This window comes from Aquarana catesbeiana, linkage group LG08 (genome assembly GCF_042186555.1).
Source record: "Aquarana catesbeiana isolate 2022-GZ linkage group LG08, ASM4218655v1, whole genome shotgun sequence".
NCBI classification, from domain to species: domain Eukaryota; kingdom Metazoa; phylum Chordata; class Amphibia; order Anura; family Ranidae; genus Aquarana; species Aquarana catesbeiana.
The window spans coordinates 51,850,516-51,874,501 of record NC_133331.1 but is presented as its reverse complement, the minus strand read 5'-3'; the positions used below and the strand labels follow the sequence as shown (position 1 = coordinate 51,874,501).

Here is a 23,986-nt window from a genome sequence, read left to right as displayed (position 1 = left end):
TAAAATAAAAAAAAAAGAGGCTACAGAGCATCGCACCTGTAATCTGTGAATAAGTGCAATGCCAAGTTCCTGCAGAGTCTATCTCCAGCTCTCTGTCTGTACCAAGGTACTGGCTTTCAGTTGTAGAGCTGGAGGAAGTGGTAATGGACTACAAGTGGCGGTGGAAGGTGGTATTTTCAGTTTGTTTATTCTCAGATCTCAGAATCCTGCACAGCCTCACCTATTTTAAAAGTGAAAGCAGCCATTGGGGAGCTGATCTTTTTCCCCTTATTGGTGTATCATACTTTGTTTTGCTCCGTGTTAAATTGGTCATCTTGGTAATAGCAGGGCTTTGCTTCCTCATGTTGGAGCTACCCCATTGATGCCTGATGACTTTGGATCTGATGGCCGATGAGGTATTAATGAAGAAGCAGCAGTAGGGATGGAGGAAGCACAAATCCACAGAATGGATGAAGCAGAGAGATCCTTACACTGCAGGTTCTCAGGTACAGCGTCCTTTCAGGCAGAGAGAACAGTGAATGGCACAGTAGGGACATCACCAAATCTTACTCTACATCTGGTAAGTTTAGCAGTCAAGAGGCAATGCCTTGGATCAGGGGTCCCCGGTCTGCGGCCTGTTGATGCTTGGGCCGCACTACAGAAGATGAGAGGCAACCGCGGTCCATACAGGGCTATCACAGACTACGCTCGCTTCCTGCTGTGCGGCCGTGTGTCCTCTCCCAGCCCCTCCGCCTGCTCAGCCGATGATGTCATCCAATCAGCAGGGGCAAGGGGCAGGAGGAGCTGCAGATCGGAATGGAGAGTACCCCCCGCTCCCTGCCCTGTTGATAGGATAACCCCGTCAGGTGGGCGGGGTAGCCGAGACAGGAAAAACACGAACTCAGCATGGCCTCTGCCCTGCTAAAGGTAGGCATCCTGAGAAAGGGTGACAGAGATTAACAATGTGTGATGTTAGAGTGTAAAGGGGAGGGCAGACTGCAGGGGCACTGTTATTGCTAGGGGCACTGTTAATATAAAGGGGACTGCACTGTAATGATTACAGTGCCCTTTATATCACAGTACCCCCTTTACATTACAATGCCTGCTTTACAGAGCCGGCCCTGTGATGTAAAGGGGCACTGAATTTTAAAGGGGGCTGTGATGTGAAGGGGAACTGATGACACTGATGTAAAGGGGGTTTGTGGTGTGAAGGGGGGGCTGAGGAAAGACTCCATGAGTATGTCATCCCCCGACCCATCCACCAAAATCTTAACTAAGAATTTTTGTTCGGATTTTGCACCATTAGTGGACCGGAGCGACGGCCCATTTTTGAGCAACAATCGAATTTGAGTGATCGGGCATGTTGGAAATTTTTGGAGAAAACAAACTATTTTCTAAACGATCAATGACGGGAGAATCGTGCAAGAAATATAATTGAAAAAGAAATGAGCATGAGCACAAGAAAAGAAAATTCCCAGAAAGAAAAGTAGATTCCCGGCCACAATTTTTTTTTTTTTTTAACAACATGAGGTGAAATTGAAGGCTTGGTTGGTCAAATTTCGAAATCAATAGTGGCATCATCAGATCACAAAATGCACTAAATTTCTGAGCTTCTAAAAAAAAATTGTTCGGAATTCAACCCATGTATGGCAGGCTTAATTGAACAAGCTGAAGTTAGAAACCAGTTTCTATGCACAGCTGCACCAGATTTTGCGTGTACCAGTTCTAGTAAATCTCCCCCATAGGCTCAATATGCCCCTGGTCATTCACATTTTAGGCCTCATTCACACAGGTTGCTTTTACTGCTGTTTGGGATTACAACTGTTTTTTTTGCTTCCAAACGCCCCTCCATATTAGCCTATGTGACCTTGCACACATAGACTTTTAGCAGCGTTTAGTGGCAGGGGCTTTTAGAGGCAGAAAAAACCCCACTGCCAGAGCGTCCAAGAGCAGCAGCAATTTGTCAAAAAAAAGGTGCGTTTAGCACTTGAGCATTAATTCAATTCAATGGGCAGAATAAATTAATATTCTAATAAAATGAATTAACGACCAAGCACTTGACGCCTATAAACGAGCCTAAGTGCTTGTAAAAGCGTTAGACACTTTTACAAGCGTCAGGCATTTTTCTGCCAAAATGCTGCTACCAGCAGGAAAGGTTTCTAGGAGAGTTTTCAAAATGACCCATGTGCATGAGGCCTTAAAGTTAGAAAAATAACTTTCTGTATCACTCAGTAGTGCTGTCAAGGAGCATATACTTTTTTCTTTACAAAATAGTCACATGTTCTCATGCGTACGTTGCTGTGTGTACGCTGAACAGACCGTGCTGTCTTTTGAGCCACAGTCAATCAAATACCGAGGAGGAGGAGCGGGGGCGTGGTTTGGAGTCCAGGGCTTCCTGTGCACGTGGGTTTAAATGCAATTCTGGGATGGAATGCACACATAAAGGTGAAAAAAAAATCTTGTAGGAAAAAGTCACTTGAAAGAGTTATCGCAACTTTGCTATGTAGTCGCATGTTTGAGGCATACAGGTAAAATGTGTCACTATTCAATGGCAGGCATCTATCTCTTAGTGGTGCATTTTTGTCCTTATGTCCATCGGGCTCCTACTTTGCAGCCCTTAGTGGTAACTCTGTCAACACGGGGTCATTTGTATGCAAAGGTCTCCACTGTAAAAGAAGAACATCTATTCTTTTACCTTTCTGATTGCCAGTGTTTTCAAACTCTGCTGCATTTCTGCTCTCCACCTGCAGGTATTTGGCACTTCCAGGTGTGTTGAATACTTGCTCTGCATTCTGTGGTTCCTGATGCTAGCTTGTACATACTGCAGGAAAGAGGTACTGGAAGACTTCCTCTGGCAAAGAATGCGATCATGATCGCAGTTCTGCACAGGGAGCCGATAGATACATAACACATACCAAGGGGGAGATTTACCAAAGCTGGTGCACACAGAATATGGTGCTGTTGTGCAAAGTAGCAAATCAGCTAACTTTAGCTTGTTCAATTAAGCTTTGAGAATAAAACCTGGAAGCTGATTGGTCACTATGCACAGCTGCACCAGATTGTGTGTGCACCAGCTTTAGTATATCTCCCTCATTGTGTCAATGACAGTGGGTCCTGCAATGATCTATGTCGGAATGGGGAGCATCACCACTTTGGGCTTCCAGCCCAATATATATATATATATATATATATATGGCCCAGAGGCAATGAGCACTCTCCTGTCTCTCTGCCCAGCCCCCTCATGGGTGTAAAACGCCATTATAATCAGCACATAGAGAGCTCCTACTATCAATCAAATGTGAGTATAAAGTTATAGCAAATTACTTAAAATTGACCAAAGACAAAATCTAGCTCAAGTATATATACAGTATCTCACAAAAGTGAGTACACCCCTCACATTTTTGTAAATATAATAAAATATCTTTTCATGTGACAAAACTGAAGAAATTACACTTGGCTACAATGTAAAGTAGTGAGTGTACAGCTTGTATAACAGTGTAAATTTGCTGTCCCCTCAAAATAACTCAACACACAGCCGTTAATGTCTAAACTGCTGGCAACAAAAGTGAGTACACCCCTAAGTGAAAATGTCTAAATTGGGTTCAGAGTGTCAATATTTTGTGTGGCCACCATTATTTTCCAGCACTGCCTTAACCCTCTTGGGCATGGAGTTCACCAGAGCTTCACAGGTTGCCACGGGAGTTTTCTTCTAATCCTCCATGATGACTACGGAGCTGGTGGATGTTCAAGACCTTGCGCTCCTCCACCTTTCGTTTGAGGATGCCCCACAGATGCTCAAAAGGGTTTAGATCTGGAGACATGCTTGGCCAGTCCACCACCTTTACCCTCAACTTCTTTAGCAAGGCAGTGGTCATCTTGGAGGTGTGTTTTGGGTCATTGTCATGTTGGAATACTGCCCTGTGGCCAAGTCTCCTAAGGGAGGGGATCATGCTCTGCTTCAATATGTCACAGTACATGTTGGCATTCATGGTTCTCTCAATGAACTGTAGCTCCCCAGTGCCAGCACCACTCATGCAGCCCCAGCTCCAGACCATGACACTCCCACCACCATGCTTGACTGTAGGCAAGACCCACTTGTCTTTGTACTCCTCACCTGGTTGCCGCCACACACATTTTGACACCATCTGAACCAAATACGTTTATCTTGGTCTCCTCAGACCACGGGACATGGTTCCTGTAATCCATGCCCTTAGTCTGCTTGTCTTCAGCAAACTGTTTGCGGGCTTTCTTGTGTATCATCTTTAGAAGAGGCTTTCTTCTGGGACGACAGCCATGCAGACTAAATGATGCAGTGTTCCATGTATGGTCTGAGCACTGACAGGCAGACCTCCCACCCCTTCAAACTCTGCAGCAATGCTGGCAGCACTCATTTCCCAAAGACAACCTCTGGATATAACACTGAGCACGTGCACTCAACTCATTTGCTCGACCATGGCCAGGCCTGTTCTGAGTGGAACCTGTCCTGTTAAACCGCTGTATGGCCACCGTGCAGCTCAGTTTCAGGGTCTTGGCAATGTTCTTATAGCCTAGGCCAGGGATCCTCAAACTACGGCCCTCTAGCTGTTGCGGAACTACACATCCCATGAGGCATTGTAAAACTCTGACATGCACAGACATGGCTAGGCATGATGGGAATTGTAGTTCTTGCACAACTGGAGGGCCATAGTTTGAAGACCCTTGGCCTAGCCAATCTTTATGTAGAGCGACAATTGTTTTTTTTCAGATCCTCAGAGAGTTCTGTGCCATGTGTCTTCTCAAAGCCCACAGGTGATAAACTCAGCCCATACTTCCCATCTGGGAATGTTTACCCAAAATGCCCAGAAGGAACCAACACCAGTAATACAGAACCTAAGGACTTCCATTGTTAAAGAATTGTAATCATCTGAGTCTTCCAAGGGCTACTTTGAATGTGGGAGAGACCTTCTCTATGTCCACTCTGGAGCTGTATGTGCTCAACCACTAGAACACTCTGCCGAGGCTCTATGTATACTCTGGTGCTATGCCATGCAGAGTCTTTCTCTAAACCCCCCTGAGCCATTCAATCAAACCAAGCCTTGAGGCCCTCTATTACTCTCCCAGATTCAGATCCCCAACAGTCTGTCTTTAAGTAGATTTTTGGGGGGCACCACAGTCTGCTGCTTTTGACCCACATTCACAGGGGAATATTTCAAACCTTTATGATTCAGTGCATGTTAACCTGCATTTGGGGATCAGCTTGCTGCCCTGGGTCTATTTCTCTATGTTGACTAGAAACACTCTGAAGGATGTTGGGCCCCACCTGACAGTGTACTTATTCCCTATTAGAGGGAGTTTGTTCCCACCATGGCTGCACCACTGATTCATGTTAATAGGGGTACCATTAAACATTTGAATACCTTTTTGAGGCTTCCTCTTCAATGGCCAATGTGGCCATGCAACTCATTATTGCATCTGTGGGGATTTGTTAAGTGCATGGCAAAATAACCTGGAGCCTTTAGGTCCGGTTTATCGGGTTGGCAGCGCTTGGTGCTTTTCCCTGAAATATTACGATTCTGTGTGAATGGGTTGGGAGTTTCTCTAAAGGAACTCTCAGTGCACAAAGGTGACCGATGTGTCAAAATTGATGGTTGACAGAACTTTCCCTTTTTTCTTTTTGATAGTAAATGCCATTGTGGCAATGCTCTGGATAGGATATGTTGATCCAAAAAAGACAAGCTCATGTCCAGGTCCAGGTATCCTTGGACCTTCAGGGTAGATTCCCTAGTCACTTTCTGGAATCATTTTAATCCGAGTTATACTTCCTCCCCCTCCCTCTCAAGCTCCTGCCACACCTGCTATGGTAGATAGAGAGGGAAGACAATTTTGGTGATTTCCATTGCACTGAATTGACCTGAAAGGGAGTGGTATTCGGGCATAAACTACTAACAGGCTCTCCGTGGGCCCCACTGTACTGTGCAAGTCTTCTCTAGGCCTCATGCACACTGGACGTTAAAATAATGTTATAAAAACTCCAGTAGCTTTGCAGTGAGTTTTTCAACATTTGTGCAATATAGTTTTACTGTTTATTAGCAGTTTTCTATATTAGCGTTTTTTAGAGTTTTTTTCTCGAATCGTCTTCCAGGGCAGCATCCGAGAGATAGGCTCCTCCTCCCTAAAACAGGAAACACATTAGTCCACCATTATAAATTTCACAGTCTTACCTGTGTGCCTCAGTTGTTTTGTGTTTCCTCCGGACCCACAGGAGCTGAAAAACATTTGTTATTTTATTTTCATCTGTCTCTGTGCTTGTTGCAGGAGACCCCCTGCCAGCATCCCATACAGCCCAATGGGCCTTGGGAGGGCGAGCAGGCGCAGCACTGAGCAACTTTGCTCAAAGCCTGAGATTTCGCCCCTACTGAGGGGTCTGCAATCATCCCCCCAGGCTGCAGGAGGACTCTGTCATCCCCACCCCATGCCGCTGTCTAGGCCCTGTGTCTGCCTCAGAAAGCACCCCCCTCACTGGCTTTCCGGAGAATCTGGAGCCCGCCAGGGGGGATGGATTACATGCACAGATGGCCGCCCCCCCCCCCCCTCGCCGTCGCCGCCGGCCGCCGCCGGAAACCACAGCAACAGAGGATCAAGGAGGGAGTGTTTTTTACCTTCCATACAGGTCCCTGGTGGCCGCGGCTGACTCCCCAGAACGGATCCGCTGCTCTCCGGGCAGCGCAGCGGCGTCCTCGCCGCCACAGGCCGCTACATGAAGCCTGGGGGTGTACCAAGATGGCGCCGGGAGGAGGTTCCGCTTCCGGGTTGGCGGCCATTTTCCCGTAGCCTATCTCCAGGAGGAGATAGAGCGGGACGCACAGGACACCAGGGGCGGGAATTTTTGAAAAAAAAAAAAAGAGGAAAAGAAAGAAAACAAAAAATTAGAATACAAGTAAAAAATTTTTTAATGCTACCCTTTTCTACCAGCATGGGTACACTACAATGCAGCGGCATGTGCAGGTGTGTCCACCAACCTGCATGGGGTCACCCGGGGGCGGGGCCGGAGCTTATGCAGGAAGCAGTTAAAAAGGCCCTCTAAGCAGAGGATCCTGGTGGCTGATCATGTCTGACGCTTCACAACCCTGCCCTGCAGATCCTGCAAGTCAGGACAGCTCCAAGGTAAGCCAGAATACTCTTGAATTATCTCTGTCTTAACCTCTCTACAAAACTGCCTACCTACAGGCAGTCCTTTTGACCACCTATCTCACGGGGATTTTTGTTCTCTATGCTTGCTTCTAGGCAAAGACCCCTGAGGAAAGGAAGGCTAAAGGCAAAACATGTGCCTCATGCAGCCACAGGCTTTCCCCAGATTGGAAAAAGCCCCTGTGTCAGAAATGCATAGACAAAATGGTGGCAAAAGAATCACAGGGATTTTTGAAAGACCTGCTCAATTCTTTTAAGAAAGAAATTCAGAGCACCATGGCACCACTACGCTCAGCTATTGAAAAATTAGAAACGCCATCAAGTGTCGCTCAGGCCAGTATCCCATCTACCAGCGGAACACACATTCCGGGGGATAACAAGGTACAGGCAGAACAAGAGGTGGATTCAGATGAATCCGAGCAATCTGAATCAGAAGACGGTATCTGTTCAGACTCAGAGGAGGAAGATGACACGACAGACTGCAACCTGTTTCCTTCAGAGGATACAGACAGTCTTCTCAAAGCCATCACTGACACTCTAGGCATTAAAGAACAGAAGACCGCAGAACTCACTATACATGACAGAATGTACAAGGGGCTACAGCCCAAGAAGCCAAGAACGTTCCCTGTACACCAAACCCTTAAAGACATAGTCAAAAAAGAATGGGAAGACCCAGAGAAAAAGCTTTTCATCCCCGCCACAATCAAACGCAGATACCCGTTTGCGGAAGCAGACATCAAAACCTGGGCTAAATGCCCCAAGGTGGATGCCTCTCTGGCAAAAATCACGAACAAATCTGACTTGGCATTTGACGACGCAGGTACCCTAAGCGACCCCATGGACAAGAAAATAGAAGCCCTCCTGAAAAGGGCATGGGAAGCAGGGGCGGCAAACCTAAATCCGGCTATTGCGTCCACCTGCACAGCCCGAACCTTGCTAATCTGGCTAACCCAGCTGCAAGAACGACTGGAAAACGACACGCCCAGGGAAGAACTAATTAAAACCATCCCCACACTAACTAGAGCGGCAGCTTTCTTAGCAGATGCTTCAGCAGAAACTGTCAGAATATCCTCTAGGACCACGGCACTACTGAACTTGGCCCGCAGAGCCCTGTGGTTAAAATCTTGGGGGGGGGATGCCCCTTCCAAGAACAGTTTATGTGGAATCCCATTTACTGGAGACCTACTGTTTGGTCCTGAGCTAGAAACAGTCCTGGATAGGACGGCAGCAAAAATTAAGGGGTTCCCTCAAACCAAGAAGAAACAAGGGAAGGCGCCCTTTCGGCATTTCAAGAAATTTAATAAGCCAGGGGCAAAAAAGCGCTGGGGTCAACAAAACAAGAAAGGCAAAGGTGAATTCATCCTCAAGCCTAATACCCAAAAGAACAAAAAACAATGACTGCCTTCAGGTGGGGGGCAGATTGGCGACTTTCTCCCACCAATGGGAGGAGATAACAGAAAACAAATTCATATTGCGCACCATAGCGGACGGTTACGCAATAGAATTCTCCACCCGCCCCCCAACCAAATACTTAGCGACCATGTTACCAAAGGACAGCAATCAAGCAAAAGTGTTTTCAGAATCCCTGCAGAAACTACTGGATCAGAAGGTGATTCGTCACGTTCCTCAAGAGGAGGAACAAAAGGGCTTCTACTCACACATCTTCGCAAAAAGAAAACCATCAGGCAAACTAAGGCTGATACTAAACCTCAAACCGCTCAACCGAGGGATAAAATACAAGAGATTCAGAATGGAATCTATCTATTCAATCAGGAACATCCTACCGCGGGAGACATTCATGGCAACACTAGATTTACAGGATGCCTACCTACATGTCCCCATAAGGGAGGATCACCAAAAGTTCCTAAGGTTCGCAATCCAGGGGCCAGCAGCTACTCTGCACCTACAGTACACAGCTCTCCCCTTCGGAATCTCCTCGGCACCAAGAATATTCTCAAAAATAATAGCGGAAGCACTAAAAGGTCTAAGACAGCAGGGCATTGGTATAATACCATACTTAGACGACCTACTGTTCTTTGCGGACTCAGCAGCAATCTTAGAAAACAACCTGCGCACGAGTATGACCTATCTGCAAAACCTGGGATGGTTAATAAACGCAGAAAAATCTCAAATGACCCCAAGCCAGAGAGTGGTATACTTGGGATATGTGCTGGACTCCAGACTGTCAAAAATTTTCCTAACAAAGGAAAAGGACGAAAAAATTACACAAGCAATTACATCCCTGCTAAGGAATCATTCCACAACAATCAGGCACGGAATGTCCATACTAGGACTGATGACGTCTTCCATTCCAGCCATTACCTGGGCACGAATTCACATGCGACCTTTACAGAACTACATTCTGTCCCAGTGGGATGGCAGGCAAGCCTCCCTAGACAAGTCCATTCCCGTACCAGCCACAGTCAAACAAACACTCTACTGGTGGCTCAACCCACTTCGGGTCATCGAGGGGCACAGATGGGCTCAAGTCAATCCAGTCAGGATCACCACCGATGCAAGCGCCCTAGGATGGGGAGCCCACATGGAAGGGCTGTTCTCACAAGGGAAATGGACACCCAAATGGTCACAAGCCTCCTCAAACTTGAGAGAGCTGAAAGTTGTGGGGGAAGCGCTAAAAGCCTTCAAGCCAGCATTACAGGGGAGAGATGTAAAAATACAATCAGACAACGCCACGACCGTCGCATACCTAAACAGACAAGGTGGTACAAAATCCCAAAAATTGATGAGACTGACACAATCAATCCTACTGTGGACAGAAGCGAACATAAGATCGATATCCGGTATTCATCTGAAAGGAACAGACAATACATTGGCAGATTTCCTGAGCCGGAAAACAATAAAACAAACTGAATGGTCACTAAACCAAACAACCTTTACTCAAATCACCCAAAAGTGGGGAATACCCGAAGTAGACCTATTCGCTTCCAGGGCGAACGCAAAATCTCCGATATTTTTCTCCCTGGACCCTACAGATGGCAACAGCGGGGTGGATGCTTTCAACCAAAACTGGAAATGGCATCTGTGCTATGCATTCCCTCCAACTGCCATAATCCCAAAAGTAATCCAAAAAATCAAGGCAGAGAAAACAACAGTGATACTAATAGCACCACACTGGCCCCAGAGAGCATGGTTCAGTCACTTAAAAAATCTCAGCATACAACCTCAGCTGACACTGACGGACCGCCCGGATCTACTGTCACAAGGCCCAGTCAACCACCCGAACCACAAAATCCTGAAGCTCTCGGCTTGGTTACTGAGAGGGTAAAACTCCAGAACAAAGGCCTGTCAGACAGAGTAATCAACACCATCTTAAACAGCAGAAAGCCGGTAACGAGAGCTATCTATGAGAAAATTAAGGAAAAAATTTGTTTCTTGGTACAAAGACAGACCAACCTCCAACGGTGGGATAATTCCAATAGTTTTGGACTTCCTACAAGATGGTACCTAGTACCCTGAAAGTACAAGTTGCAGCACTTTCCTCGGTCATGGATACTAGACTAGCGGAGGACCCGCTGATAAGACGATTCCTCATAGCTCTTAAAAGATCCAAACCAACCAAAATGTACAGAACTCCCACCTGGGACATGGGCACGGTACTTAAGGGCTTTCTTTCCCCTCCGTTTGAACCTATCGAGGACAGCTCAGACAAAAACCTCACGCTAAAAACTGCGCTCCTTCTGGCCCTAGTATCCGCCAGAAGAGTGAATGAAATCCAAGCTCTGTCAACAATAGAACCATACTGTCTAATACATCTGGACAAGATAATTCTCTCTCCAGATCCGGCCTTTCTACCCAAGGTCTCTTCTACATTCCACAGAACCCAAAACATCATCATACCCTCACTTCCAACAACCATGGATAGTAGGAAAAGGGACATTTACAGCATACTAGATGTAAGGAACACGCTCATAACGTATCTCGAAAGAACAAAGGAATGGCGTAGAACGACCTCCCTCTTCATCCTCTATGCAGGAATCAACAGAGGGAAACAAGCTTGAAAAAGTACCATCAGTAGATGGATAAGGATGGCCATACAGATTACCTATAAGGCACAGAATCTCACTTCACCTAGTGAAATCAGAGCGCACACAACTAGAGCCTGGGCAACCTCGGCCGCAGAGAAAACAGGGGCAACTCCGGAGCAGATCTGCAGGGCAGCGACATGGTCGAGCTTCAGTACTTTCGCAAAGCACTACCGCATAGACCAGCTGTCTGACCAAGACCAAGCATTTGGTCGCAAAGTGCTCCAGTCTCTAACCCCACCCTAGTAAGTATTGCTTGATACATCCTCTCGGATGCTGCCCTGGAAGACGATTCGAGAAAACAGAGTTAGGTACCTGGTAACTCTTTTTCTAAGAAGTCTTCCAGGGCAGCACTATTTCCCACCCTTGAAATGACAAAAACCAGGTACAGCGGGGGAGCTTGCAGCTTACAGGGAATTCCTTCGGTGCTTTAACATAACTGAGGCACACAGGTAAGACTGTGAAATTTATAATGGTGGACTAATGTGTTTCCTGTTTTAGGGAGGAGGAGCCTATCTCTCGGATGCTGCCCTGGAAGACTTCTTAGAAAAAGAGTTACCAGGTACCTAACTCTGTTTTTTTTTTTTTTTTTAGTTTTTTTTTTCAATGGATCAAAAACGTCAAAAAACACTGGGGAGTGTTTATCAGTGTTTATCAGCGTTTTTTGACAGAGCGTTTTTACAGCTGAAAAACTCCTCCAGACCCACTAGTTTGCACCACTCCAGTGTGCATGAGGCCAAGGTTCAATGTTGCAGTCTGCTTCATGGTTGCTGGCTTTGACAGCTTGGCTGTTGAAGCCTTAGCCCTGTGGGACAGGGATTTGGGGACTTTGTGGTTTCCACCTTGCTGAATCCCTCCTCCCATTGGGTTAACAACACATGTGTTAAGTGTACTTTATTTGGTTCAAGCTTCATCACAGGTAATACTCTGGCACAGGTTTTAGGCTCGGTTCACACACCTATGACTTAGGATCCCACTTCGCGGGACATGTTAAATGCCATGTATCTCTGAGAGCCATTCTAATTGACACTACTGAAGTCGCAGCGTCTTCAGAAAAGGTTTCTGCCTTACTTTGAGTCGACATTGACATGGCTCCAAAGCCAGAGAGTGTAAAAGTCTTATCAAAGTTGGACTCCAAAGTTGCACTGAAAATCAGACAACTTTGAATTTGGCTAGTGTGAACCAAGCCTTACTCTTTCTTCAGTAAGGACTGGGCAAGCCCATAGCCATGAGGGCTATAAAAAAGTCAGATTTCTTCATTAGTGGTGCTCTTTTAAAGACCCTAGCTTCTCACTCTGTAGTCAGAGCCTTTGTGCAAAAGGGTGGCTCAATCTGGTGGTGTTGGCCCTTAAGAGGGTACCATTTGAACCTCTATGGGATGTTTTTCCTCGCTCTTGTTATGTACAGTTGCCTTTCTCGTTTCTATCACCTCGATTAGCAAAACGTCTGAGCTTGCAGCTTGTCCTGTAAGCAACATTTTCTTGTAATTCAGAAGGACAAGGTTGTTTTGAGATCATGAAACTCCTTCCTGCCTAAGGTCTCAACGTTTCACTTAAATTAGGACATAGTGGAGATGATTTACTAAAATTGGAGTGTGCAAAATCTGGTGCAGCTCTGTATAGAAACCAATTTATTTATTTCCTGCTCTGAGATGCTGGTTGTGAGTCTAGCAGACTGGAGGGTGTTTTGCTGCTTCTAAATGAGAATTATATCCTAATGCTACTTTGTTTTATCACTTTCGCTCCTCCCCATCTCACTGACACTAACAGAGGTTGAGAATAAGCCAATTTGTAATCATAACACAATAGCAGCCTTGGCATACCTGGTGGCACTCTATGATGATTACTACAGAGGGCAAGATGGTGTAACCCTGTACAAGCATATTTGGTTAATTCCAATATCTGCAGGAGGTCCCCTGAGGAAGCCAGGAGGTGAAACGTGTTAGGTTTTAACAGAACATATGTGCTATACACTTTTATAGATGTAGATGTTGTAAGTGCAATAAATTACTATAAATTATTTCTTGACTGGTGGTCTGCGCCAAATGGGCTACCCTCACAGGGGAGAGCACTTGTGTGAAGAACAAGTAGGGTAGACCATACAGTAAGAATAAAATAAAAACTAAAAAGAGTTGGCTCACACAACAGTCCACATCGCTCCAGGACAAGCTCCGAGATGCACCCTTATGGGTGAGAACGTTGTAGAGAACAATGAAAGGAGGTAGATTGACTATAAGGCTGAGTTCTCAATGAGGCATTATGAGCTCATATCAGTCCTCCAACCAACAAGCCCATATCTTATGACTTTTTTTTTTTGCCCTGTTCTCATATGTGCCCTGTGACGGACCTCCTGTACTCAAGATGAGTCTGTCCGTCGTATCGCTCCTCTGTCTGGTACCACACAATCCAAGACCCCTTAGCTTTCCCATTCACTAGTCGTAGGTCAGTGTAGGGTAAAACATCAGACCGTTTATTAGAACAAGAATACAAGTAACTACCTCCTGCTCATATTACTCTAACAATACACCTGTAACCAGAAACATAAATTATCATGAGCTAATTAACTAATCCCTTAAAGCAGCCAATGTGACTCCCTAACTACAATACACATTATCATACATCTCAACACAGAACTCCTTCATACAATTGCAAGGGTTAATTAGCACAAACAACAATGGGTGAAAGACTCTTAGAAGCTGTCACAAGTCATACTAGACTAATTTACATTATAGCAGACAACAGATAGACAGGTGGCTGGAGTTGACATCAGCATCTCTTAACAGTATTTGTCCCAGCATTATGAATCAGCCACTATTTCTAATATGGCATAAAAAGGGTTCCCAGAGTCTATGTGTCTTGGGGGGACATGGACCTGAATCCAAAGTAACATCACCTCAGGGGTCCCCAGGCATACAGCTCACAAAGAGCACCGTTCCCCCAAATGCCAGGGCCCATAATCACAAGGCAAGAGGCTAGCATTCAGTCCTCTACAAAAGTCTCTGTCCCGGCTAGGTCTGTCACATGCCCTAATAAAAGGAAAGATTCAAATTAACTAAATGCTTCCAAAAGGTGATTAAAAGAGTGGCTACTTTTCTCCAATGCATCGTGATTGATTTCCTGGAGTAGTAAAGTAGGAGGCCCAGTAGAGTTCTCCCAGCAGTTGTGGGGGGCCATGGGTTCTACAAGGCCCAAAAGGTACAGCTTGGAATTCAGGTTGATATGAGACAAGGCCACTTTAATAATCATTTTTACCACCTCTGCCCAGAACTGAGATATGAGGGGGCAGGTCAAAATCTCCTAATTTTAGTTGAACTTTCAGGGACATAAAAAGAAAAACTCTCAGTTTTCCCCAAACCTACATTAGGGTAGTAACAGTTTTTGAAGGATCTATAGATTATAGGTCTCCAAACTATGGCCCATAAACCACATTCCAGCTGCTACGAGTTTTTATCTGGCCCACAGCTAAGGACAATGGCATATTCCTGATTCAGGATTCAGATCAGTTGGTCTCCACATGATGGAAACCCTGATGTGGGGGGGGGGGAACTCTGATGAGGACCCTGATGTAAGGGGGGATGCTGGAAGGAACCCTGATGTAAAGGGGGACTCTGCTTTGTAAGAAGGGCTCTAAAGTGATGGGGGGCTCTGATATAATATGAGGTTCCTATGTAATGGGGGGCTTCTGATGTGAAGGGGAGGAATTCTGATCCGTAGGGATGACTATGAATGTGATAGGGTGTTTCTGATTTGATATGGGGGAAGGGGCTTTGAAAATTTTGGAGACCCCTGCTAAAGACAGTGGTTGGGGCTCAGGAGTGTAATTGGGGGGATTTACATGTTTTGGAGATGTTCCTACACATTTGTCACCCGGAGTCCTTCTGAAATTTCCATTGTATGTTCATGACGCTTGTGACAGCGCTATATACACTATATTGTCAAAAGTATTGGGATGCCTTTGCACGCACATGAAATTTAATGGCTTCCCAGTCTTAGTTCGTAGAGTTCAATAGTGTTTTGACCCACCCTTTGCAGCTGTAACAGCTTCAACTCTTCTGGGAAGGTTGTCCACAAGGTTTAGGAGTGCGTCTATGGGAATGTTTGACCATTCTTCCAGAAGCACATTTTTGAGGTCAGGCACTGATGTTGGACAAGAAGGCTTGGCTCGTAGTCTCCGCTGTAATTCAACCCAAAGGTGTTCTATCGGTTTGAGGTCAGGACTCTGTGCAGGTCAGTCAAGTTTCTCCACCCCAAACTCGCTCATCCATGTCTTTATGGACCTTGCACTTCTGGAAGAATGGTCAAACGTTCCCATAGACACACTCCTAAACCTTGTGGAAAGCCTTCCCAGAAGAGCTGAAGTTGTTATAGCTACAAAGGGTGGACCAACTCAATATTGAACCCTACGGACTTAAGCTTCCTACTATAGCTGGGCTATTTTCTCCCCCAAAAAATCTGCGATTTTTAAAAAAAAACTCGATTCATGATTCAAATCGAGTTTTTTTTTGATGGACACTGCGCCGGTCCTGAGGAGCTGGAGTTTTTAGGCGAGGCCGCAGCTTCGGCCTAGTCCGCAGCATCCGGCCTCGCGGAGTGGGCCGAAGCTGCCGCCTCACCTAAAAACTCCTGCCCGCAGCTCCTCAGGACTGTTGCAGTGTCAGCGCCAGTCCTGGTGAAAAAAAAAATCTAAAAACTCGATTTGACCTCTTAACTTGATTCAAGATTCAAATCGATTTTTTTCCCAGCCCTACCTCCTACACACAGTCTGATTTTGTCTAGCATACTAAAAATCCACAAATGGTCGTTTGACAAACACGAACGTAGTGAGGTACTATGAAAGTATAAAGAGGAAGTTAATTTCTCAAGCGCCACCCTTTGGGCCCCTTATGCTTATATTGTGTTAGTAGAAGTTTGGTGAGCGTTGATTCGTGATTTTCAGATCGAACAAAACAAAAGCCTTTTAAAATACATTTGGCAGAACTCCATCAGTATCACCAGTAAAGCAGCTTCATTATTATCCCATTAAAGAAGAAGAGAATTGTGCGCTGCATTTTGACATTTCATAATTTGCCACGTCACGAATGTTAATTTTCCATTATGAACATTAGTTTACAATACCGAACTCTTCCCAGTCGTTCCTTGGTTCCGATCATGCGTGTTTGTACTTTTGACTTTTGTTTGACGGACTTGTGTACTGACCATACGAAAATCAGACGTGGAGCTGTCGTTGGCAAAAAATTTACTAGCCTGTCATCCAACATTTGTTGTCCGGAAATTGGAAGACAGTTGTCGAAAGGAGCGTACTAACGGTAAGAATTTGGGACAACAGCCTGTCAAACGACAATCCTCTTCTGAATTTCGCATTGTGTGTACAAGGCTTTAGACTGGGATGGCAGTTCATGTGCGTGTAAAGGAGGTGTCCCAATACTTTTGGTAATATTGTGTAATATTGCAACAATGTTTCTGGTTACGTGTTCCGTGTACGGCCTTCTCCAGAATCACGTGAAAAAAAAAAAAAAATGCTCAGACACTTTTTTTTTTTTTAACCAGACTAGTAAATATCGATTTTTGCAAACAAAGGATTGTTTCACTATCACCCTTTTCTGCAAACCATCACAAATCATTTTTTATTTCTCTTTAGACATCAGAGCAGAGAGGAGAGTAACATGGAACAGCAGAATTCACACATTAGACGAGACGAGATCTGTTGTTTCCTCTTCCTGCAAGACAGACCACATCTCCCAGAATCCCCCAGGGCTGGGCTCCTACTGATGATGTCACAGCTGTGTTTCCTCCAGGAGAAGGCATGGCTGCTATAGAGAAGGCTGCAAGACTGCTGTCCCTGAATGGGCTCTTCCCTGTCTACAAACCTAAAGGGCCAACCTCAGCCCAGAGCCTGTATGAGCTGAAGATGAAGCTGCTGAATGGTAGGAGGGGGGTGGTATGATTATATGTGTATGTTTCTTATTTTCCTTGTGAAGGTCCCCTCCACACCTATAGGTTGCAGTAACAGAGAAATGCACAGTGCATTTGTTAGTGTGGTGCCATTCATTCTCAGTTATACCCAAACACACGGTAGTGTGCTTCCCTGCACCACATTGGGGAAAGAAGAGTTTCAGGTGTAGATTATTATGTCTATTCTGGTGCATTAGTACCCAGTCCAGAGTTATCGTAACCCACCAGAATGGAATAGTGTAAAGGGGCCCAGGGGGATTTAATAACGTGTACCAACTATACGTAATACCCAATCGATTAATTTTCATTTCTCTCAGAGACTTTATTGGTAAGAACTCTGCTCCAAATTCCCAGGTCTGCGTACTTGCCTTCCCTGTTATGAGGGGAACCCATCATACCTGTGTGAAGTTCCTGGGTCTACACACCTGCTGTGTCCATTATGAGGGGTTCCCACCATCCCTGTATTGAGTTCCCAGGTCTGTACACCTGCTGTGTCCATTATGAGGGGTTCCCACCATCCCCGTCTTGGAGATCCTGGCCCTGTACGCCTGCTGTGCCCATTATGAGGGTTTTCCACCATCCCTGCATTGGAGATCCTGGCCCTGTACGCCTGCTGTGCCCATTATGAGGGGTTCCCACCATCCCTGTATTGAGTTCCCAGGTCTGTACACCTGCTGTGTCCATTATGAGGGGTTCCCACCATCCCCGTCTTGGAGATCCTGGCCCTGTACGCCTGCTGTGTCCATTATGAGGGGTTCCCACCATCCCCGTCTTGGAGATCCTGGCCCTGTACGCCTGCTGTGCCCATTATGAGGGTTTTCCACCATCCCTGCATTGGAGATCCTGGCCCTGTACGCCTGCTGTGCCCATTATGAGGGGTTCCCACCATCCCTGTATTGAGTTCCCAGGTCTGTACACCTGCTGTGTCCATTATGAGGGGTTCCCACCATCCCCGTCTTGGAGATCCTGGCCCTGTACGCCTGCTGTGTCCATTATGAGGGGTTCCCACCATCCCTGCATTGGAGATCCTGGCCCTGTACACCTGCTGTGCCCATTATGAGGGGTTTCCACCATCCCCGCATTGGAGTTCCTGGCCCTGTACACCTGCTGTGCCCATTATGGGGGATTCCCACTATCCCTGCCCTGAGCTTCCGAGTCTGAACACCTACAATGCCCATTATAGGGGTTCTCACCATCCCTACTCTGAGTTCCTGGGTTTGCACACCTACTGTGCATATTATAAGGAGCTCCCACCATCCCTGTACTGAGTTCATTTTGGGGGGTTCCTGGGTTTGCACAATAGCTGTGTGCATTATGAGAAGTTCCCACCATCACTGCTGGATTTTTTTACTTATATAATGGACAATGTAACAGGAGTAGCTGTAACACACAAAGCTGGGCAGAGAAAAAACAGTATTGGGTGTCCCTGCCCAACTTTTTGTCCTCACCCACTAAGGGCCTATTTACAATTTATCTGGTCGAATACGGTGCAATAATGCATGTTATGCTAAGGTAGCCATTAACGCAGTGTACTGCAATGTATAGTAGTGTGGTGCAATGCATGCGTGTATGAGGTGCATTGCTTTTGGCTCTATTAAAAATGAATGATGCTGCGACACGCTTACACATGCATGATGTATTCGAGTAATAGCATAGGGATTACTAAGCCCTAATGGTTCCCGCACACATGTTCATTCAGTTGACCATTCTGTATGACTTTTAATCAAAACTACTAACCATCACAAACCAAAGGCCCTCCATTCATCCAGTTCAATGAGCACTTGCTCACTTAATACTCCTGACATGTCGATCACTTCTGATTGCTTGAACAAATATCAGATTTATAAAACATTTGTTTAATGTATGACTAATAAATCATCCATCACCTTTTTTCAATAATGCAGATCAGTACCATGTCTGTTGCATCTTTTGATATTTTTATCAATTATAAATGATTACTTATATAATTACTTATTTGTGATTGCTTGTGCCACCTTAAAGCTGAAGTTTTACCTGCCTATATATTGCTTCCTCCCCCCGGATCAAAATGCTAATTACATTGTTTAAAGGGTAACTCCACTTTCATAATAAATAGAAAATAAAAATAATAATATTGTAATTGAATGCTATTAAAAATGACTTTTCCTTTTTAATCCGTAGCTCTGTAATTTTTTGTAAAATGCAATATGGCAACCTAGAGGTGTTCTGTACACAGAATGTATACAGAACGCCCCCAGAAAACATTATTTCACACTTGTGTGATTGGCTACACTAAGATACAAGTCAGATATCCGGCATCCCCTGCAACAAAAATTTAATTTTTGGTAAGATACTCCCAATAGGAAATTGCATCTAAAGGGATGCAAACCCTGGCAATTTCCTCATTAGAGCCCTACAGGTGCAGCAGCTGATTGCTAAGTATGAGACCACTCCCATTGGGTTCACTCACAACATGGACACTGACAAACACACATGGATCTCTTAATAACACAAGGTAGGAATCTGCAACAAAGTTTGTAAAGAAATAAACTTCCCTGGATAGTTTGTACATATAGGTAAGCCTATAATGAGGCTTAGCTATAGGTACTGTAAATATCTTCTAAACTTGCAACATTTAGGAGATATTTACTGTATATGCCGCTGATGATGTCATTGGCACATGCGCTCTGAAGGAACGGCCACCCGTGCCCCTTTTCAGAGCCATGTGCTGTGACCGGCAGCTCCCGCACACGTGCGCGGGAGTGATGTCACGCTGCTTCGACCAGTCACACAGCTGGAGTCCGTGGAACCGGAAAGAAGATGGCTGAAAATTAATATGGCCTTCAGTGATGACAACGAGGGCTTCATTTGCAGGTGGGGTTGCACATTATGCCTGTACTTTGCAGGACAGCAGCAAATAAAAAAAAAAAAAAAGGCAGCATTTAAAATCATTGCAATGTACATCACCCAAAGGGGAATGTTTTTTTTTTTTTTTTTGTTTTTTTATATATCAACAAACGTGGAGTTACTCTTTAAATAATATCTCTGTTTTAATTACATAGCTTATTTTAGTCCCATTGATATCACTTGGTCTCAGTGTTTCACCGGAATCGCGCTGGTTCCTGGGATCGCTATAGTGTGAACCCAGGCAAAGTTGTCTCACTCTTTTACTCGCTGTGCTTGTCCCCAACTTCCAGAGGCCGGTGTAAAGGAACACAGGAAGAAAAAGAAGCAGACGCTAAAAATTGGACATGGCGGAACCCTGGACTGCACCGCCTCCGGCGTGCTGGGTGAGCTCCTGTAGAGGGTTTTTTTTTATAAATTGGGCTAATAATGACTTATGCAGAGTTTGTAAATTGTGTATAGAATTGTACACTCCTATAGGGGATTGGAGGGGTGTCGCACTGAATATGGAATAGTCTCAGATGCCCTCCACTAGGGCTACTAGAAGTGGGCTGTGTGCAGGAAAATAATTTTCCCTTTGGTCTAAGGTCGATGTTAAAAGCTTTGGATTGGAGCAGCCATTGCCCAGCCTCCCAGCATCACATTAGATCCAGAACAGGGATGGTTCAGCTTCACCACCACCAGACTGACATGTAAAGCCAAAGATAGAGTCAATGGCGGCTTCCATCTGAGGCTTTTCATGCAGGTGTTCTTTCTCCTTCCCTTTAGAAAAAACCTGTTAGAATGGAAGGCCTGCCATTGCTGATCACCTTCTGAAATTGCCTGATGTTTGGCTGTCGTGTGGATTCTTTGGCTTCAGTACTTTCTGATGCTGCATTTACAATATGACGTTTGCAGAGCTGTGCAAAAACGCATGTTGTGCTTGCCGTGCAATTCAGTGTTAATGGCATCCCAAGCATGGCAAAACAGATGCACGTTTTTTTCACATGAAAAAAAAATGCGTGAACCTCAGGGTGCCTTAACTATTTTGCCGCGCATAGGGCAGCCCATTTAATTAATAGGCTTTCCTATGTGTATAGCCAGAGGTGTAACTAGTTCCTTCAGGGCCCTGGTGCAAGAAACCATCAAGGGATATCCTGCCTGCCGAGGCATTTTCCATCAGTCCAGGGAACCGTTGTAAGCCCGTGTTCACACTGCTTCGACATATCTTGCGACACACAGTCACATGACAAGTCAAAACATTTATTTCAGCAGGTCCCGTCGTAATCAATGCGACTCAAGTCACAAAGGTTAAAAAAAAAAAAAAAAAAAGTTCCTGCAATCATTTTCTATGACTTCGGTGTGATTTAAGTGCAATGGACTGCAATGTTAAATCACAAAAGTTGCAAGGAAATCTCAAGCAAGTTGCACTAATTTGGGGTTGCAGCAGTGTGAACCAAGCCTTACTATTCTTGACCGGGACACTTTCATGTGTTCTGCAGGGGACCACCTTCCTGCCATCCTGGGGGGGGCCCCCCAACGTGGCAGAACATCAGGGCCCAGTCATACTTGGGACCTTTGCGTCCCTGGCAGTTACGCCACTCTGTGTAGCGCGACATTGCACAGAAATGTGCATATGCGTGACATCTTACATAGTTACACACATTTGGAGTTCAAACTTCACCCTGGCTTTATCATTGACCAGATCAGTGAGCCAAGAAGTCGCTGAGTGTCAACATAACAGCCAGGCACCTAGCATTGTCAGGAAGGCCGCAATGGCAGCCCTATGTTTATTCTTTTAGACCGGTTCTCTTTAAGCTCTGATAGGCTGTAGAATCTTCTCATGTTTTATGTGGCTCTATGTGTATACAGGGCATTGGTTGTTTCCGCTCGCCCCTGAATCTCACCTGATCTCTTTATGCAGTGGTTGGCATCGGAGAAGGGACAAAAATGTTGGGCACCATGCTGGGCGGAAGTAAGGTAAGATGTGAGTAGTATATGAGTGCTTTAATAACTTTGTTTCTGTTTATGATTTTTAATTCTCTATGGACATAGTTGCTGCCTTATTTGCTCATTTACAGCTGTGGCCAAAAGTTTTGAGAATTGCACAAATATTAATTTTCACAAAGTCTGCTGCTTCAGTGTTTTTAGATCCTTTTTGTCAGATGTTACTATGGTATAATAACAAGCATTTCATAAGTGTCTTAGGCTTTTATTGACGATTTCATTACATTTATATACAGAGTGAATATTTGCAGTGTTGACCCTTCTTATTCAAGACCTCTGCAATTCCCCCTGAAACGCTGTCAATCAACTTCTGGGCCACATCCTGACTGATGGCAGCCCATTCTTGCATATTCAATGCTTGGAGTTTGTCACAATTTGTGTTTTTTTTGTTTTCTGTTCTCTCTTGAGGATTGACCACAAGTTCTCAATGGGAGTAAGGTCTAGGGCGAGTTTCCTGGCCATGGACCCAAAATGTTGATGTTTTGTTCCCCTATCCACTTATCACTTTTGCCTTATGGCAAGGTGCTCCATCATGCTGGAAAAGGCATTGTTCCTCACCAAGCTGTTCTTGGATGGTTGGGAGAAGTAGCTCTCGGAGGATGTTTTGGACCATTCTTTATTCATGGCTGTGTTCTTAGGCAAAATTGTGAGTGAGCCCACTCCCTTGTCTGAGGAGCAACCCCACACATGAATGGTCTCGGGATGCTTTACTGTTGACATGACACAGGGCTGATAGTAGCGCTCACCTTTTCTTCTCCGGACAAGGTTTTTTCCAGATGCCCCAAACAATCGGAAAGGGGATTCATCAGAGAAAATGACTTTACCCCAGTCCTCAGCAGTCCAATCCCTGTACCTTTTTTCAGAATATCAGTCTGTTCCTGATGTTTTTTCCTGGAGAGAAGTGGCTTCTTTGCTGCCCTTCTTGACATCGGACCATTCTCCAAAAGTCTTCTCCTCACTGTGCATGCCGATGTACCCACACCTGCCTGCTGCCATTCCTGAGCAAGCTCTGCACTGGTGGTGCCCCGATCCCTCAGCTGTAGGACACGGTCCTGGTGCTTGCTGGACTTTCTTGGGCACCCTGAAGCCTTCTTCACAAATGTAGTGGAAATGTTTCTTATGGAATTAAGTTAATTTTCACGTCAAAGAGGGATTTTGCAATGAATTGCAATTCATCTGATCTCTCTTCATAACATTCTGGAGTATATGCAAATTGCCATCATAAAAACGGAGGCAGCAGACTTTGAAAATGTAATATTTGTCTTTCTGAAAACTTTTGGCAACGGCTGTACATATGCAGACTGCTGCTGGCTTAGTAGTGCTGCGCAGTGAGTGTGGCTTGCAGATCCTCTTACCTCAATGCAAATGTATCAGACCGGGTCTGTCTAATCGCCAATAGACTCTCTGATCATGAGAAACACTTACAATGTGCTTGATAGACCGAGTTCTTTTCCCAAGCTTTAAGTTGCATAAAAGAGCTTGAGTTTATTGTGTTTTTTTTTTTTTTTTGTTTTTTTTTTTTTTTGTTTTTTGTTTTTTTATGACAAACGAGGGACTTTGTATCCAAAAATAATAATGTGATTTAGAAGTGCAGACATGTGATGTGTGAATTTTTTTGACTGCTCCACTTGAAGTGAGAATATCCGTTTTAGTCCGATTACAGTTCTGGACGGAGCAGCTGCTGCATCGGAAAGGATTGAGCTCCCGGGCATCCTTTCATCTTTTTCCTGTTTTCCATAATCCTCTCCCGTACTTTGTAAAATCCTTTTTGGCTGCCCACAGATGAAAGGTGGTGGTATTGCGGCTTCTGGTCGATTCCTCAGCGCTGTGCTAATGCTGCTGGTCACAGAAAATGCATTACAGTACAATGTATATTCCCTGAGTGCAGTGCAGACACCAAGTTACTTACTATATATTCACGATTAAAGTAAAGATATAGAGAAGAAAAGCCTATAGCACCAGACAGTATCTATGCTT

At 45.1% G+C, this 23,986-nt stretch overlaps 1 protein-coding gene across 1 annotated transcript in view; it reads left to right on the top strand.

Moving 5' to 3' along the window:
- The first annotated feature begins 16,935 nt into the window (after positions 1 to 16,935).
- Positions 16,936 to 23,986, top strand: part of TRUB1 (TruB pseudouridine synthase family member 1) — a 48,138-nt gene continuing 41,087 nt past the window's right edge. Inside the window, exons 1-3 of the mRNA XM_073595828.1 lie at positions 16,936 to 17,112; positions 20,317 to 20,409; positions 21,927 to 21,982. Of these exons, the coding sequence (XP_073451929.1) occupies positions 16,992 to 17,112; positions 20,317 to 20,409; positions 21,927 to 21,982 (270 nt within the window). The 5' untranslated portion in view covers positions 16,936 to 16,991. The remainder of the gene's footprint in view (positions 17,113 to 20,316; positions 20,410 to 21,926; positions 21,983 to 23,986) is intronic.